The sequence below is a fragment of the Staurois parvus genome, unplaced genomic scaffold (assembly GCF_062004578.1).
Source record: "Staurois parvus isolate SC_StPar_1 unplaced genomic scaffold, SC_StPar_1.0 ptg000337l, whole genome shotgun sequence".
NCBI classification, from domain to species: Eukaryota; Metazoa; Chordata; class Amphibia; order Anura; family Ranidae; genus Staurois; species Staurois parvus.
The window spans coordinates 765,700-785,000 of record NW_028318133.1 but is presented as its reverse complement, the minus strand read 5'-3'; the positions used below and the strand labels follow the sequence as shown (position 1 = coordinate 785,000).

Below are 19,301 nucleotides of genomic sequence, written 5' to 3'. Positions count from 1 at the left end.
CAGTATCTAAACGATATAACTTTCATGTAAACCAATTAATTTACACGTATTGGGATTTTTTTTTTTTTTTTTTAATTTTAAATTGCCTTTAACCATTAGCCGCCCGGCCAATGGCCGTTTGGCGGCTTCAAAACAGTCTCTGCATTCCGGGTGCACCGTAATGCAGAGCGGAGCAGCAGTGCGATCTGTCACCGGCCGTGCACCTCGGACACGGCCGATGACAGATCCGAGTACCGACTCCCGTTGCTGGTACCATGTCATGTGACCAATCACAGCAGGTCACATGACAGTGGTATACCATGGATGGCTTCATTCATGATGCCATCCATTGTATACTAGTGCCTAGCTGTGAATGGTCACAGCTAATCACATGCACATGTCATGTGATTAGCTGTGACCAAATCACAGCTAAGCACAAAAAAAAAAAAAAAAAAAAAAAAGCTGAGTGAATCGATTTCATTCAGCTCAATGCTTGTTTATAGCAAAGTAATTCTTTGGTATAAGCAAATTGTGTAATAAAAAAAAAAAAAAAAATACTGATCACTTCCCCAAAGTAGTACAATGTTACTATGGTAACATTGTACTACTTTGGTCATAGTAAAATATGAAAAAAAAAATCTTAAAAAAAATAAAAAAAAATGTAATAAAAAATTAAATATAATAAAAAAATAAAAAAAAAATTAAAAAAAAAAATATATATTTTTTTTTTCATACTGTCACCAGTGTCCCTGTTCACCGCCATGCCAGTTATAGGATGACGCTGTACTGCACTGGTGACAGTATGTAAAAAAAAAAAAATAGTGAAAATAGTTTTAATTTTTTAATTTTCAGAAAAATTATGACAAAAAAATACAACTTCAAAAAACTCGCCATGCCTCTTATGAAGTACGTCGGACTGTCTACTCTGCAAAAAGGGGTCATTTGGGGATATCTGTACTGTCCTGACATTTGGGGGGTATCTGTACTGTCCTGACATTTGGGGGATATCTGTACTGTCCTGACATTTGGGGGGATATCTGTACTGTCCTGACATTTGGGGGGATATCTGTACTGTTCTGACATTTGGAGGATATCTGTACTGTCCTGACATTTGGGGGATATCTGTACTGTTCTGACATTTGGGGGATATCTGTACTGTTCTGACATTCTTGGACCTCAAGAAATTAGATTGGCTGTCAGTACTTCAGGATCGATCAATAATCAGATCTATACCATAGTTTGTGAACTCTATAACTTTCCTACAAACTAAAAAATACATCCTAATTTGGGTTATTTTCACCAAAGACATGGAGCAGAATACATCTCGGCCTAAATTTATGAAGAACAATTATTTATTTGTAAACTTTTATAACAGAAACAAAAAAAAAAACGTGTTTTTTTTCAAAAATTTTGGTCTTTTTTTGTTAATTTAGCAAAAAATAAAAACCCCAGCGGTGATTAAATACCACCAAAAGAAAGCTCTAGTTGTGTGAAGAAAATTATAAAATTTTAATTTGGGTACAATGTTGTATGACCGCGCAATTGTCATTCAAAGTGTGAGAGCGCTGAAACCTGAAAAATGGCCTGGGCGGGAAGGTGTAAAATTGCCCGGTATTGAAATGGTTAAAATCACTTTTATTTACATGAATTACCTTCAAACCCAATAGAATCAAACCTGACTAGATTTCTGGGAACAGTGTGTTGCCTCCACAATATGTACGACGACTAGCGCACTTCTCCTATAATTGAAGTTACCTCTCAATGGTGAGTTCTTTGTTGGAAGTTTGCTGGACATAAATAACAATCTTCTTGTCCACGCCCTGACGCAGCCTGAAACACTGCTTGTCCTTATCCTTAGTAACAGCACTAAGAAAAAAAAAAAAAAAGGAAACAAAAAAAAAAAAAGAAAAAAATTAAAAAGCACATAAATATAATGAAAAAAATCAAGACAAAGACATTCTATAAATATTTAACAGATGGTCAAGATATTATAGAAATCAGGGCAAAAATTGTATTTTCCTATGGAGTGGGGCTGAGCCCGCCCTACATGGGTTAAATGCTTGAGAGATATACTTACCTAATCAGCATGCAAGACCGCTCCCCGCCTCACCTGCCCTCCGAAATCTTGTGAATGGGCTGTTCCTAACGTCATCACGCCTATAGACAGCCTCCCGACTTGAAGTGGCAGGAGTGGGGAGAGCAGTTTTCTGGAGGATGAGAGGACGGGGGTGAGTATAGCTTTTCCCTGAGCCCCTGGACACGAGCAGTTAACCCATGCAGTGCGGGCACAGGTCCAATGCATGGGGAAATAAAAAATTAAAAAAAAAATAAAAATTAGGCTGGAGTTCTGCTTTAACCTCCCTGGCGGTCTAACGAATCAATATTTTTGATTGTCAAAGTGATACATTGTTTTCTATGGAAATTTGCTGTTTTTTATTGTAGGCCTGTAATTCACTTAAATCTGTCCAAACAAGAGTCTAGTAAACATCCCGGGTTTGATAAAGTGTGAAACACGAAATCATAAATTATAATACAATTAATAATTCTAAAAAATAATAATATAATAATAATAACAAATTTAATTCAATAATGTCATCAAGCCAAAAACACTGAAATTTGAAATAGAGCACAGAGTTCACACATCGCTAGTTAAGGTTTGGGGAATCGCAGGACGAGGTAAGGATCGGGGGAAATCGCAGGACGAGGTAAGGATCGGGGGAAATCGCAGGACGAGGTAAGGATCGGGGGAAATCGCAGGACGAGGTAAGGATCGGGGGAAATCGCACGACGAGGTAAGGATCGGGGGAAATCGCACGACGAGGTAAGGATCGGGGGAAATCGCACGACGAGGTAAGGATCGGGGGAAATCGCACGACGAGGTAGGGATCGGGGGAAATCGCACGACGAGGTAGGGATCGGGGGAAATCGCACGACGAGGTAGGGATCGGGGGAAATCGCACGACGAGGTAGGGATCGGGGGAAATCGCACGACGAGGTAGGGATCGGGGGAAATCGCACGACGAGGTAGGGATCGGGGGAAATCGCACGACGAGGTAAGGATCGGGGGAAATCGCACGACGAGGTAAGGATCGGGGGAAATCGCACGACGAGGTAAGGATCGGGGGAAATCGCACGACGAGGTAGGGATCGGGGGAAATCGCACGACGAGGTAGGGATCGGGGGAAATCGCACGACGAGGTAGGGATCGGGGGAAATCGCACGACGAGGTAGGGATCGGGGGAAATCGCACGACGAGGTAGGGATCGGGGGAAATCGCACGACGAGGTAGGGATCGGGGGAAATCGCACGACGAGGTAGGGATCGGGGGAAATCGCACGACGAGGTAGGGATCGGGGGAAATCGCACGACGAGGTAGGGATCGGGGGAAATCGCACGACGAGGTAGGGATCGGGGGAAATCGCACGACGAGGTAGGGATCGGGGGAAATCGCACGACGAGGTAGGGATCGGGGGAAATCGCACGACGAGGTAGGGATCGGGGGAAATCGCACGACGAGGTAGGGATCGGGGGAAATCGCACGACGAGGTAGGGATCGGGGGAAATCGCACGACGAGGTAGGGATCGGGGGAAATCGCACGACGAGGTAGGGATCGGGGGAAATCGCACGACGAGGTAGGGATCGGGGGAAATCGCACGACGAGGTAGGGATGGGGGGAAATCGCACGACGAGGTAGGGATGGGGGGAAATCGCACGACGAGGTAGGGATCGGGGGAAATCGCACGACGAGGTAGGGATCGGGGGAAATCGCACGACGAGGTAGGGATCGGGGGAAATCGCACGACGAGGTAGGGATCGGGGGAAATCGCACGACGAGGTAGGGATCGGGGGAAATCGCACGACGAGGTAGGGATCGGGGGAAATCGCACGACGAGGTAGGGATCGGGGGAAATCGCACGACGAGGTAGGGATCGGGGGAAATCGCACGACGAGGTAGGGATCGGGGGAAATCGCACGACGAGGTAGGGATCGGGGGAAATCGCACGACGAGGTAGGGATCGGGGGAAATCGCACGACGAGGTAGGGATCGGGGGAAATCGCACGACGAGGTAGGGATCGGGGGAAATCGCACGACGAGGTAGGGATCGGGGGAAATCGCACGACGAGGTAGGGATCGGGGGAAATCGCACGACGAGGTAGGGATCGGGGGAAATCGCACGACGAGGTAGGGATCGGGGGAAATCGCACGACGAGGTAGGGATCGGGGGAAATCGCACGACGAGGTAGGGATCGGGGGAAATCGCACGACGAGGTAGGGATCGGGGGAAATCGCACGACGAGGTAGGGATCGGGGGAAATCGCACGACGAGGTAGGGATCGGGGGAAATCGCACGACGAGGTAGGGATCGGGGGAAATCGCACGACGAGGTAGGGATCGGGGGAAATCGCACGACGAGGTAGGGATCGGGGGAAATCGCACGACGAGGTAGGGATCGGGGGAAATCGCACGACGAGGTAGGGATCGGGGGAAATCGCACGACGAGGTAGGGATCGGGGGAAATCGCACGACGAGGTAGGGATCGGGGGAAATCGCACGACGAGGTAGGGATCGGGGGAAATCGCACGACGAGGTAGGGATCGGGGGAAATCGCACGACGAGGTAGGGATCGGGGGAAATCGCACGACGAGGTAGGGATCGGGGGAAATCGCACGACGAGGTAGGGATCGGGGGAAATCGCACGACGAGGTAGGGATCGGGGGAAATCGCACGACGAGGTAGGGATCGGGGGAAATCGCACGACGAGGTAGGGATCGGGGGAAATCGCACGACGAGGTAGGGATCGGGGGAAATCGCACGACGAGGTAGGGATCGGGGGAAATCGCACGACGAGGTAGGGATCGGGGGAAATCGCACGACGAGGTAGGGATCGGGGGAAATCGCACGACGAGGTAGGGATCGGGGGAAATCGCACGACGAGGTAGGGATCGGGGGAAATCGCACGACGAGGTAGGGATCGGGGGAAATCGCACGACGAGGTAGGGATCGGGGGAAATCGCACGACGAGGTAGGGATCGGGGGAAATCGCACGACGAGGTAGGGATCGGGGGAAATCGCACGACGAGGTAGGGATCGGGGGAAATCGCACGACGAGGTAGGGATCGGGGGAAATCGCACGACGAGGTAGGGATCGGGGGAAATCGCACGACGAGGTAGGGATCGGGGGAAATCGCACGACGAGGTAGGGATCGGGGGAAATCGCACGACGAGGTAGGGATCGGGGGAAATCGCACGACGAGGTAGGGATCGGGGGAAATCGCACGACGAGGTAGGGATCGGGGGAAATCGCACGACGAGGTAGGGATCGGGGGAAATCGCACGACGAGGTAGGGATCGGGGGAAATCGCACGACGAGGTAGGGATCGGGGGAAATCGCACGACGAGGTAGGGATCGGGGGAAATCGCACGACGAGGTAGGGATCGGGGGAAATCGCACGACGAGGTAGGGATCGGGGGAAATCGCACGACGAGGTAGGGATCGGGGGAAATCGCACGACGAGGTAGGGATCGGGGGAAATCGCACGACGAGGTAGGGATCGGGGGAAATCGCACGACGAGGTAGGGATCGGGGGAAATCGCACGACGAGGTAGGGATCGGGGGAAATCGCACGACGAGGTAGGGATCGGGGGAAATCGCACGACGAGGTAGGGATCGGGGGAAATCGCACGACGAGGTAGGGATCGGGGGAAATCGCACGACGAGGTAGGGATCGGGGGAAATCGCACGACGAGGTAGGGATCGGGGGAAATCGCACGACGAGGTAGGGATCGGGGGAAATCGCACGACGAGGTAGGGATCGGGGGAAATCGCACGACGAGGTAGGGATCGGGGGAAATCGCACGACGAGGTAGGGATCGGGGGAAATCGCACGACGAGGTAGGGATCGGGGGAAATCGCACGACGAGGTAGGGATCGGGGGAATCGCACGACGAGGTAGGGATCGGGGGAAATCGCACGACGAGGTAGGGATCGGGGGAAATCGCACGACGAGGTAGGGATCGGGGGAATCGCACGACGAGGTAGGGATCGGGGGAATCGCACGACGAGGTAGGGATCGGGGGAATCGCACGACGAGGTAGGGATCGGGGGAATCGCACGACGAGGTAGGGATCGGGGGAATCGCACGACGAGGTAGGGATCGGGGGAATCGCACGACGAGGTAGGGATCGGGGGAATCGCACGACGAGGTAGGGATCGGGGGAATCGCACGACGAGGTAGGGATCGGGGGAATCGCACGACGAGGTAGGGATCGGGGGAATCGCACGACGAGGTAGGGATCGGGGGAATCGCACGACGAGGTAGGGATCGGGGGAATCGCACGACGAGGTAGGGATCGGGGGAATCGCACGACGAGGTAGGGATCGGGGGAATCGCACGACGAGGTAGGGATCGGGGGAATCGCACGACGAGGTAGGGATCGGGGGAATCGCACGACGAGGTAGGGATCGGGGGAATCGCACGACGAGGTAGGGATCGGGGGAATCGCAGGACGAGGTAAGGATCGGGGGAATCGCAGGACGAGGTAAGGATCGGGGGAATCGCAGGACGAGGTAAGGATGGGGGGAATCGCAGGACGAGGTAAGGATGGGGGGAATCGCAGGACGAGGTAAGGATCGGGGGAATCGCAGGACGAGGTAAGGATCGGGGGAAATCGCAGGACAATGTAAGGATCGGGGGAAAATACCAGGACAAGCAGACCCTTTCACCTGACCCTTCATTTTAAAAATCTTCCTGTAAGAATTTGTGTGCATTTAACTTATTTATGTATGTTATTTACTTTTTAAGGCCTCCATTGTACAGACATCCAAAAAGGTGCTGGGCGCCACCATCTTGGATGTGTTATCGAAGACATAAGCAGGCACAAAGCTGACATTCTTTAAAGGATAAGTTCACCTTTTTAGAGAAAAATAATAACATTTTAATTTTTTTGCAGGTAAAGAAAATTTGCATTTATTAATTTTGTCTGCAGGAGCCAAGAAAGCATTGCACCAGTGATCAGTAGATTGCTGACGCCATGCAGGTCTCCTGCAGACCTGTCGGATTATCTGTTTGCCGTACGGGGTGTATGGGGGTGTATGGGATGCATGGCGTGTATGGGATGCACGGCGTGTATGGGGTCTATGGGATGCACGGGGTGTAAAGAACGCACGGGGTGTATGGGGTCTATGGGATGCACGGGGTGTAAAGAACGCGCGGGGTGTACGGGATGCGCGGGGTGTACGGGATGCGCGGGGTGTACGGGATGCGCGGGGTGTACGGGATGCGCGGGGTGTACGGGATGCGCGGGGTGTACGGGATGCGCGGGGTGTACGGGATGCGCGGGGTGTACGGGATGCGCGGGGTGTACGGGATGCGCGGGGTGTACGGGATGCACAGCTAAGCAGATATACTGCCAGGAAGAATCCCTTCACACCCCCTGGTAGTTCATTGAGGACTACAAGCTGACAGCCGCCAAGGCTGCCGGGACTTACATTTTCTCATTCACAGATGACTGTGAACGAGTGACGCCATCGTGAGGGCGGAGCCTCACACGGCCGCGTTTTTTAAAAATCCGACAGCTAGCGAGATGAGAGAAGATCCCTCACCAGCTATCAAAGCGGGGATCGGAGGGGGGAGTGGGGGCCGGTCTGAACGTAACATGTGACACCCCGAATATGGCTGCAACATGTAACATGTTACGAAAGGTGAACGTATCCTTTAATAACCTTCTTCCCTACTCCCCGGCAGCTACATAAAAATTAAAGAAAGGGAGGTGAGGGTTGGAAGAGCTGGGCCAGCACAGAAAGTAACTAAAGACTCCTAGAAGAGGAGGGGCTATGATGTGCAAGCAGGGCTGTGCTCAGGAGCTGACTCTTCCTGGTCAAAGTGAACTCAGGCTAGGTTTGGACCTGCGTACAAAATGTATGGCACAAATCGTACCGCACAGAATTTGCATGTTAATCGCACCGGAATGTGGTGCGGTTCCTGTGCGAATCACATGCGGTATGTTGCACCGTACAAGTGTGAACCCGGGCTGAACGTGTGATACAAAACGAACACGACAAATAAAAGGACGAACCTGAAATACCCCTTCCCATCATCCTCCTTGATTTCCAGTGACACGGAGAAGGTGAAGATGTCACTGTCGGGGGTCTGGGGTGGGATGGAGGCAGTGAGAGGCATCTGCTTGAAAGAGCGTCGAAAAGCCGTTGCAAAACTATACAATATCCGACTGACCTAAAAGGATTCATAAACACAAGAGTGGTCAGTTCACCTCCGAATACATCGGGCTTACACTTCCAATGAAAAGGATGGAAAGGGTTAGAAATATCAAAAACAAGCCAAATCCTATAGATACAAAAGAGAAAAAAAAAAACAAAAAAAAACACCAAAAAAAAAAACACAAAAAAAAAAAACACCAAAAAAAAAAAATACAAAAAAACCCCAACAAATAATAAAAAAAAAAACAAAACAAAAAAACACAAAACTAAAAAAAACAAACTGCTAGGTACGGCAAAGGCATTGGATTCTTTGGGCGCGGTAAAATACATATAACCATTTATTGACATAAAAGAGTCATAAATTCATGATAAAAGCCATAATACAACATTATTCCTCAAAAGAGGAGACAAAAACAAAATCGAGCACAAAGTCCCCTCCCCCTCATGTAAATTAAAAAAAATTACCAGACAGCACATATAAATCTAAATACGTTCGACGCGTTTCACCTTTGCGTTTGGCTTCTTCAGGACTGTAGTTTGAATATGAGGGAGAATTAGTGATACTGTATATATAAAAATATTACATATTACATATTTATCTACGCAGAACTATTCTCCCTCATATTCAAACTACAGTCCTGAAGAAGCCAAACGCAAAGGTGAAACGCGTCGAACGTATTTGGATATGTGGAACAATTGCGGTTTGTAGGAACATGCTCATTCGCCTCACCGGGAAGCACGTTGGGCTGAGGCTCACCATTTTTTTTTTTTTTTTTTAAACAATTTTAATATAAGATGTATATGTTGGGGTGTGTTAGGCTTTTTTTTATCATTTTGTATAAATAACATCTTGATATGTTTGTTGTACTACTTTTTGTCATATACTTTAGTACCTTAAAGTCCCTAATTCTTTATTTATTCCCCTTGTGGTTTCTATTTTTCTTTTGTTTTTTGTTTTTTTGTTTTAACACTGTCTTTTTAATTTTTTATTTCTATCATTTTTATTGTAAACATCCCCTGTGCCAGCAACAGGCATGTGACAGGTACTCTTTATGAAGGGATCTGGTGGGGTCTATGAGGCCCCCCAAATCCCTCCTCTGCACTTCAAACTACAGGTGTACCTCGGTTTACAAACGCCTCGGTAAACGTAATTTTCGATTTATGAATGAAAATCCATTGAAAATAATTCCTCGGTTTACGAGTTTTTTTCGCAATACGAACGGATTAATTGGTTTTCAATGCATTTCCGAATTAATTTTTAATCATGTCCCTGTACAGTATTTATGCCTTTAAAGTGTACTTTATAAAGAGTTTTGAACAGATAAGACTTTTTTTGTTTTACTTTTTTCTGACCTCCGGAAAGCATTAATTGGTTTCCAATGCATTTATGACTTTTTTTCATCATGTCCCTGCGCAGTATTTATGCCTTTAAAACTCTTTATCAAAGTGCATTTTAACGAATAAACTACTTTTTTTTTTACTTTTTTCTGACCTCCGGAATGAATTAATTTGTTTTCAATGCATTTACGAATTAATTTAAGATCATGTCCCTGTACAGTATTTATGCCTTTAACCCCCCTGGCGGTATTCCCGAGTGTAGCTCGGGGTAACATTTCAGTACCAAAAGCGGTAACCCCGAGCTACACTCGGGAATACCATGCGGCACTGCTCCGGCATGTGTTCTTCACTTACCCCGCGCTCCCACGATGTGTCCCCTGCAGCGTCCCCGGCCATCTCCTCCGGCCGATGCCGGCATCCGGCTTCTGTGTCCTGTCCCTGTGACGTCGGGACGTACAGGCGCCGCCGGCGGCGGGAAATTTAAAAATTTTAAAAAATGACATTTTTTTTTTTTACATAGTAAAACATTGCTGTCTCAACCAATTTCACATACATTTTGTCCCGAGTGCTTTGTCCGGCGCCCTGCCTGCATTTTGTCTGTTCTTTCTGCCTGGAAACTGAGAAACGTCCATGGCGTCCAAAAAGTGTCCCTTTAGGTCAAAAGCGGTTTAGATCAGCTAGAGAACAGCGATAGTAAATCAGAACCACTTGCAGAATTGAGTGATAATGATTCGTGGGGGAAATTCCTCATCAGACACGGAAAACGATTTTGCGACTGAGCTCAGCAATGTGCGAACTTGGCGCTATATTTCACATTTCAGTGTTTTTGGTTTGATTATATTATTGAATTAAATTTTTTATTATTTTTATATTATTTTATGATTATTTATTAAATTATAATTTATGATTTTGTGTTTCAAATTTTATCATACCCGGGATGTTTACTAGACTCTTGTTCGGACAGATTTCAGTGAGTTTTTCCTAAAAATTACAGCCTACAATAAAAAAAATACATATTTCCATGCAAAAAAATGGTACCGCTTTCAGCACCAAAAATCTGAAATAATCATACCGCCAGGGAGGTTAAAGTGCAATTAATAAAGAGTATTGAACAGATACTTTTTTTTACTTTTTTCTAACCTCTGGAATGGATTAATTGGTTTTCAATGCATTTTTAACATGTCCCTGTACAGTATTTATGCAGTATTTACAAATTGCTCGCAATACGAAAAGTCCTGCAGAACGCATTAAATTCGTAAACCAAGATCTGTGTTTTTGAAGACTTTCAGATTTTGAAAAATGGCACCGAAAGTTTCCGAATAAACTGGAAGTGATGTCAGGTAATCACTTCCGGTTTATGATAAAGGAGATTTGTTCAACTGTCCGGCCCGTGTGGCGGCTGACTGCTCGGGAGTTCCGGTGGGACCGTTGGCTCTTAAAAAAAAATAAAAATGGTACCAGGTTGTTGCCTAGCATCACTCCAGTACAACCACGGAAAGTCCCCCGACACACGGATATGTCGCTGGTCCAGAAGTGGTTTGAAAACTGGAAAATAAATAAACGGACATCCTGGTGCACATTTAGGAGATAACAATTTTACCTACAGGTAAGCTTTATTATAAGCTTACCCACATGGAAAAAAAATATATTTTAATAATATTCTTCCAAAGTATATTGACATATATTTGAAATACTACAATTTTGGCCATATTATATGTATTATATATATATATATATATATATATATATACACACACACACACATACATACACACACTGTATGTTAAAATTCGTTTTTTATATATTTCAAAATATATGAAAAATATTTTTGAAAATATATAATAATTTTTTTAAATACATTCTTCAGATTTTTTTTAATGGGAAGCTATGGATTGGGAGGGGGGAAGTTTTGTATTTTTGTATTTTGGGTGAAAATATTTGAATAAGTGACAATGAATTTTTATATATATATACATACATATACATACATACATACATACATACATACATACACACATATACACAGTACATACATGAATCCATACACACAAACAGAGACATACATACATATACACACTGTATGTTGAAATGCGTTTTTTATATAATATAATATATATATATATATATATATATATATATATATATATATAAAATATTTTTACAAATATATATTTTTTTAAATATATTCTTCAGATTTTTTTTTTTTAATGTATAAAAAAAGTCACTTTAACATATATTTTTACATATATTTGTACATGCATACCAAAAATATAGATTAAATGTATTTTTAAAAATATTTTGGAATATATAAAAAACACATCAACATACAGTAAAAAAAAAATATATATATTATATATATATATATATATATATTTCAAATATATGTCAGTATATTTGGGAAGAATATTTTTTAAATATATTTTTCTTCCATGTGGGTACCTGCAGGTAAAAGTATTAAAAGAGTTTACTACCACTTTAAAGTGACACTAAACTTTTTGAGTGTAAACATTCAAAAACAAAAAGGCAACCCTGCTCCAATGAAAATCAAACGTTCGATGTGCATCGTACCGCTTCCTGGATTTCACAGCGGAAGACGTGTATCCTGAAGAGCTCGGCGTTGTAATGACTTTCTGTAAAGGCAAAGCAGTCGCTCTCCGGAGTCCCATCGTGCCCTCTTACACAGAACAGGATCTTGTAGATCGGATATTTGGCGATCTCAGTGTTTGTCTGCGGGTCCAGAAGTCTATTTAGAGAGAAAAAAAAAAAAGAAGCACGGAAGAAATCAGAATCCTGAAACTAATGACTGGACAAAATGCATGTAACCTTTCCATGTGGACTGGATGCAGCCTCTCGGTGGGTGGGCCTTAACATGGCGTACGTGCAGCCCGGTGTAAGGCGCGACTCCCACCTACGCAGTTTGCATTTGATCCGTTTCTGCTGTGCATTTTTTATTATTATTATACAGGATTTATGGCGCCAACAGTTTGCTCAGCGCTTTACAATATAACGGGAGACAATACAGCAACAATACAGTTCAATACAAGAGGGATAGGAGGACCCTGATCCTGGGAGCTTACAATCTAGGAGGGAGGGGCTAGTGGTACAAAAGGTATAAACTGTGGGGGATGGACTGGTAGGAAGAGTAGAAGATTCCATTATTAGCAGAGGGCAGGATAGGCTTCCCTGAAGAGATCGGTTTTCAGAGATCGCCTAAAAGTGAGCAGAGTAGGTGATAGTCTGATAGATTGGGGTAGGGAGTTCCAGAGGATGGGGAGGCTCTGGAGAAGTCCTGGAGACGAGCATGGGAGGAGGAGATAAGGGATGCTAGAGAGTAGGAGGTCGTGGGAGGAGCGCAGAGAACGGTTTGGGTGATATTTGGAGACAAGATCGGTGATGTAATTGGGGCGGAGTTATAAATGGCTTTATATGTTATTGTTAGTGTTTTGAATTTTATTCATTGGGCAATGAGAAGCCAGTGGAGGGATTGGCAGAGAGGGATGGAGGACACTGAGTGGAGGCCAGTGGAGGGATTGGCAGAGAGGGATGGAGGACACTGAGTGGAGGCCAGTGGAGGGATTGGCAGAGAGGGATGGAGGACACTGAGTGGAGGCCAGTGGAGGGATTGGCAGAGAGGGATGGAGGACACTGAGTGGAGGCCAGTGGAGGGATTGGCAGAGAGGGGTGGAGGACACTGAGTGGAGGCCAGTGGAGGGATTGGCAGAGAGGGATGGAGGACACTGAGTGGAGGTCAGTGGAGGGATTGGCAGAGAGGGGTGGAGGACACTGAGTGGAGGAATTGGCAGAGAGGGATGGAGGACACTGAGTGGAGGTCAGTGGAGGGATTGGCAGAGAGGAATGGAGGATACTGAGTGGAGGAATTGGCAGAGAGGGATGGAGGATACTGAGTGGAGGAATTGGCAGAGAGGGATGGAGGACACTGAGTGGAGGCCAGTGGAGGGATTGGCAGAGAGGGATGGAGGACACTGAGTGGAGGCCAGTGGAGGGATTGGCACAGAGGGGTGGAGGACACTAAGTGGAGGCCAGTGGAGGGATTGGCAGAGAGGGATGGAGGACACTGAGTGGAGGCCAGTGGAGGGATTGGCAGAGAGGGGTGGAGGTCAGTGAAGGAATTGGCACAGAGGGGTGGAGGACACTAAGTGGAGGCCAGTGGAGGGATTGGCAGAGAGGGGTGGAGGACACTGAGTGGAGACCAGTGGAGGGATTGGCACAGAGGGGTGGTGGACACTGAGCGGAGACCAGTGGAGGGATTGGTGGATACGGAACGGTTAATGAGGTGGATGAGTCTGGCGGTAGCAATCATGATAGACTGAGGGGATAGCCTGCGATGAGGTCGGCCAATGAGGAGGGAGTTACAATAATCAAGGTGAGGTGTTGCTAGGCAGATTTAAACCAAAACATCAAAAACGCACTACATTCTTTTCTGCAGCATTTCCATTGAAGTCTATAGAACCGAAAACGCTACTTTTTGCATTCAAAAAAGTCCCCGCCCTTTTCCAAAAAACGCGCCAGGGTGAAAACGTGGAGATGTGAACGTGTCCAATAGGAAATCATGTAACGTGGACCGCTGTGCGTTGCTGCAAAAAGCTGCGGAAAACGTTTCGGTGTGAACCTCACTCACCAGAGGCGCTCCCGGCACGGTAGCCGACGGGGGATCGGGGATCCCAATGCAGATTTGTGATCCGGAGCTTTCCGATCACGTGACTGCTGACACCCAATCACAGTTTGCATAAGCTGAATGCCTGCCTCTGCCTCTCGGCTTTTAGAACTCTTGAAGGGCCGGGAGGCGATCGGTAGGAAGGGGTTACAGAACGATCGCACCTTTGATGTAAAAAAAAAAAAAAAAACATTGCAATTATCCTTTCACACTTGAAGCTGAACTTCAGACTAACCGCAACTCTGCAGAGTAACCAATCGGCTCCCGGGTTTTATTGTAAGGCCCCTTTCACATGGGGTGTTCCGTATGTCTGTTTTTCATGTGTCTGTTTACGGATGAAAAATGGACCCCCTTGTATCTCTATGGACTTGCGGATGTAAACGGATGAACATCTTTTTATATCCGTTAATGTCCATTTTTTTGAACAGAAGAAACCCCTATTTTTCTTCAATAAAAAAAAATTTGGAACAGACGAAAATGGATGTCAACGAATGTAAACGGACCAAAAACGGGTGCAGACAGATGAAAACAGATAAAAACGGATGTAAATGGATCAAAAAACTAAGGGAAAAAAAAAACGAAGGAAAAAACAGATGTAAACTTATGAAAAAAAACAGATGAAAAATGGATGTAAACAGATGAAAAAAGGATGAACTAATGAAAAAAGGATGAATAATCGGATGTAAACAGATAAAAAAAAAGGATGTAAACAGATAAAACAAAAATGGATATAAACAGATAAAAAAAAACGGATGTAAACAGATAAAAAAAAACGGATGTAAACAGATAAAAAAAAACGGATGTAAACAGATAAAAAAAAACAACGGATGTAAACAGATGAAAAAATGGATGTAAACAGATGAAAAAAAATGGATGTAAACAGATGAAAAAATGGATGTAAACAGATGAAAAAATGGATGTAAACAGATGAAAAAAATGGATGTAAACAGATGAAAAAATGGATGTAAACATGAAAAAGCGGATGTAAACAGATGAAAAAAGCGGATGTAAACAGATGAGAAAAATCGGATGTAAACAGATGAGAAAAATCGGATGTAAAACAGATGAAAAAAACGGATGTAAACAAATGAAAAAAAATACGGATGTAAATGGATTTGTACTTTCCTGACATTTGGGGGGTTTGTACTGTCCTGGCATTTGGAGGGGGTTTGTACTGTCCTGGCATTTTGGGGGGATGTGCACTGTCATGGCACCAAGTTAGTTCCCGCCAGAGTCAAAATGCCTGCCACAGTCCTGATTGCCACCATTAGTAGTAGGAAAAAAAAAACCCTATTATCTGTACCGCCATTTGTATTAATTTAAACACATTGGGATTTTTTTTTTAGCAAAGACACGGAGCAGAACACATTTTGGCCGAAATTTATGACAAAACTTGATTTTTTCACATTTTTTTACTGGACATATTTAATAGCAAAAAGTCCAAAATAGTTGTTTTCTCAAAACTGTGTCATTTTTTGATTATATCGCAAAAAATAGAAAAAAAAAACAAACGCACAGGCGATCCAATAGCACCGAAAAGAAAGCTCAATCTATGAGGAAAAAAAAAGACGTAAATTTCATCTGGGTGCGGCGTTGCATGACCGCGCAATTGTCAGTTAAAGTAACGTAGCGACGTAACGTAAAAAAAATGGCCAGGTCATGAAGGGGTGGGGGGGGGGGGCGGAAATCCTCTGGAGGGGGAGGGTTTAGAGAAGAATTCCAGGCATGAATATTTTACCATAATTACACTGGTCCAGCGAAAGAAAACTCAATTTGTGGGGAAAAAAAGGATGTAAATGTCATCTGGGTGCGGCGTTGCATGACCGCGCAATTGTCTGTTAAAGGAACGCAGCGACGTAATGCAAAAAAATGGCCTGGTCAGGAAGGGGGGGGAGGGGTAAATCCTCTGGAGGGTGAGGGGTTCAATAAATGAATAATAAAAAAAAACAAAAAAAGAGAAAAAAAAGAAAGAAAAATAACTTGTCTCTACCTGACAGTCCCCTCGGACACATTCGGTACGGAGAGCGTCACATCCAAGGCGTTCTGGCACTGCCCTCGAAGAATGGAGATCATTCGAAGAGCTTCCACTTCGCTGCGAGGAGCGTTCACAGAGGCGCATCCCAGGTAAGTGAGTTTGCTGAACACCACGCTGTCTTCGTCAGGAACTGGTGAGAACAGATCCGGTGCATCCGCGCCCTCTGCTAGATATACAGGAAAGATCGATGTGATTTCAGGTATGCATCGAATTACATCATTATACGCTGATCAGCCATAACATTATGACTACCCTGCAGCTGGGACGAGGTATTCCCTCCCCCCCCTTTTTTTTTTTTTTGACAACAAATCTTAGCCAAGGTCAACTGTTCTGTTAGGACGTGAAGGGAGGAGACCGGCGCACTGGCCAAGGCATTCACCCCCCACAATATAGGTAGCCAGCAACTCAGGAGCCCCTTTATTGGTTACGGAATCTGAAGTGCTTTACGCGTTTCGGCTGACGCGGCCTTCCTCACAGCAATAACGCTCGCTCCCTGCACTGCATGCTATGAGGGAGAGGCCCATCTATACCAGGGAGTGGATACCCGCTGGCCACTGCAATGTTACCCCGTGGTGTGCCGGCCACATTCATAAAATGCCGCCGGTAGCGTCTCACCGTTCTCTCTGCTTTCCACTACAGACTGAACTTTATGCGTATCTAAACTCAAGGACAAAAATGCAACGTAGATGTGGTGGCTGCATTAGTCAGCCTGATCCTGCTACTAGCACACTTCTTGTCCTAGGGTCATGGATAAGGGGGTACCACCTGTCCTCCTGTACAGGGCCAGCAGGGGGGCCCAGGCAGCTGGGTGAATCGAATGTGCACAGGGAGGGCAATCGGCAATTACTGGAACCGATCTCCTGTATGGTTCTCTGCAGCGGCTGAAAGCGGATTCTCCTCCTCCCCTTCCCGCTGGCATTCAGCTGCTGCAGAAGGAGCCATAACAGGGGATCGGTTCCAGTAATTGCCCCCCCGCCTCACCCATCACCCTCCTTGTGCACCATATGTTTCCCCCTGCTGCCCAGGCCCCCCTGTGTGCCCCCCACCCCTGCAGTGCTGCCGGCTTCCCTGCTCTCCTTTCCATCCGCAGCTGCAGTCAGGCAATAGGATCCTTTAGGATCTAGACTCGGGGAAAGGTCTGGTAAATATGTCACATTTACCAGCCCCTTCCTTTCCTGAATGAACACAATGAGTAATTGGTACCAATCATTCATAACTGAAGCATAATAAACAGCTTTGTTTTTTTCGTTTTTTTGAGGGGGTCCTGTCAGATTGGCTGTATGGGGTCCCGTGGTTTCTAACAGCAGCCCTGCTTAGGGTGACAACGCTCACTCCCTGCACTGTATCTATGGAGCCGCAGCGTTGTTACCCTAGGCCAGGGGTGTCCAAATTATGGCCCTCCAGCTGTTGAAGTACTACAAGTCCCATCATGCCTCTGGGAGTCTTGCCTGTGGATGTCAGTCTTGCAAGGCCTCATGGGACTTGCAGTTCCTCAACACCTGGAGGGCCGTAGTTTGGACACCCCTGCTCTAGGCTGTTCCTCTGGTTTGGAATTTTTTTCTAACCCCCGGTTCACATCTATGTGGCCGTGTGGGCCGTGTTTTGCGCAGGCACGAGAGCCCATTCATTTGAGAGGACTCCCGTGCCCCGTGACACGCAAGTCCCTGCACTACTTTGGAAAACACAGCCCGCATGGGAACCTCGGTTCCAAGTACAGTTGCGTTTCCCAGTGCGGGTGGTTTCGTGTGGAACCGCAGCGGCACACAGATGTCAATTGGGGGTAATAAAGGCAGAAATGGAAAAAAAACAAAAAAAAAAAAAACCTGTTTTGGTGCTGGTTCACATAAACACTGGTCTCTGAACAGCGATCCGCATTCAGATTGCTCCTCAAAGAGCATTTGGCAGGTGCCTGCTTAACCACTTCACGCCGACGCCTCCTGGCTCTGTAAGAGGTTTCAGAAGCCGGGAGGCGGGGCGGAGTTTTAAGGTCATGTGACCGCCATGATTTGCTGTCACATGATCGGAAAAGGCCCCGATCGCAAGGGGAGATCGGGACCTTTCCGCGAGACGCCGACCTATATGCTGGAAGCACGCAGGGCTCAAATGGTACGCAAATATGCGGGCGCTCGGCGTCATGGCCCAGCCGCCGAGAGACCGCATATTTGTCAGCGTCAAGGGGTTAAACCCCTCGAAGTCCCATTCACTCGAATGGCTCAGATTCAGCGTGCAGCAAGTCTGCCGAAAGCAACAAGGAATAGATTCCCTGCCATGGCCGCAAACCAAAGGGGGGGCGTTAAAAGTGGGGATAAATGTATCCTGCACGTTGTGTAATATGAACTCAGTATGCCTTTGTATTTTTGAATTCGTTGTTCTTCATGCTCCAAGTCGAAGAAGCACATGGAAGGTGCTGACCAATCAGAAGCCCTCTAGCCCTTACTGTCATCCCTGCAAGAAGAGGAGAAAAATCCGCTTCCCAGGTCTGGGGATTTGAAATTTGAAGCGACTTTCCCTCCTCTCCTTGCAGGGATGACAGTACAGGCTAGACAGTATCTGACTGGTCAGCACCTTCACATGGACGGTGTTGACCAATCAAAAGCCCTCTAGCCCTGTCATCCCTGCAAGAAGAGGAGAAAAATCCGCTTCCCAGGTCTGGGGATTTGAAATATTAATTGGCTTTCTCCCCTCTTCTTGCAGGAATGACCATACAGGCTAGACAGTATCTGATTGGTCAGCACCCTCACATGGACGGTGTTGACCAATCAAAAGCTCTCTAGCCCTTACTGTCATCCCTGCAAGAAGAGGAGAAAAATCCGCTTCCCAGGTCTGGGGATTTGAAATTTTAATCGGCTTTCTCCCCTCTCCTTGCAGGAACGACAGTACAGGCTAGACAGTATCTGATTGGTCAGCACCCTCACATGGACGGTGCTGACCAATCAAAAGCCCTCTAGCCCTTACTTTCATCCCTGCAAGAAGAGGAGAAAAATCCGCTTCACAGGTCTGGGGATTTGAAATTTGAATCTGCTTTCTCCCCTCCTTGCAGGGATGACAGTACAG

General features: G+C 46.5%; 1 protein-coding gene across 1 annotated transcript in view; it reads right to left on the bottom strand.

Moving 5' to 3' along the window:
- LOC149457057 (rab GTPase-activating protein 1-like) overlaps positions 1–19,301 on the bottom strand; it is a gene marked incomplete at its 3' end in the record, with an annotated part of 62,228 nt that overhangs the window by 24,363 nt on the left and 18,564 nt on the right. The window contains exons 4-7 of the mRNA XM_089684125.1: positions 16,203–16,413; positions 12,106–12,280; positions 8,058–8,215; positions 1,735–1,845 (exon numbers count right to left, since the gene is read on the bottom strand). Coding sequence (XP_089540251.1) covers positions 1,735–1,845; positions 8,058–8,215; positions 12,106–12,280; positions 16,203–16,413 — 655 coding nt within the window. The remainder of the gene's footprint in view (positions 1–1,734; positions 1,846–8,057; positions 8,216–12,105; positions 12,281–16,202; positions 16,414–19,301) is intronic.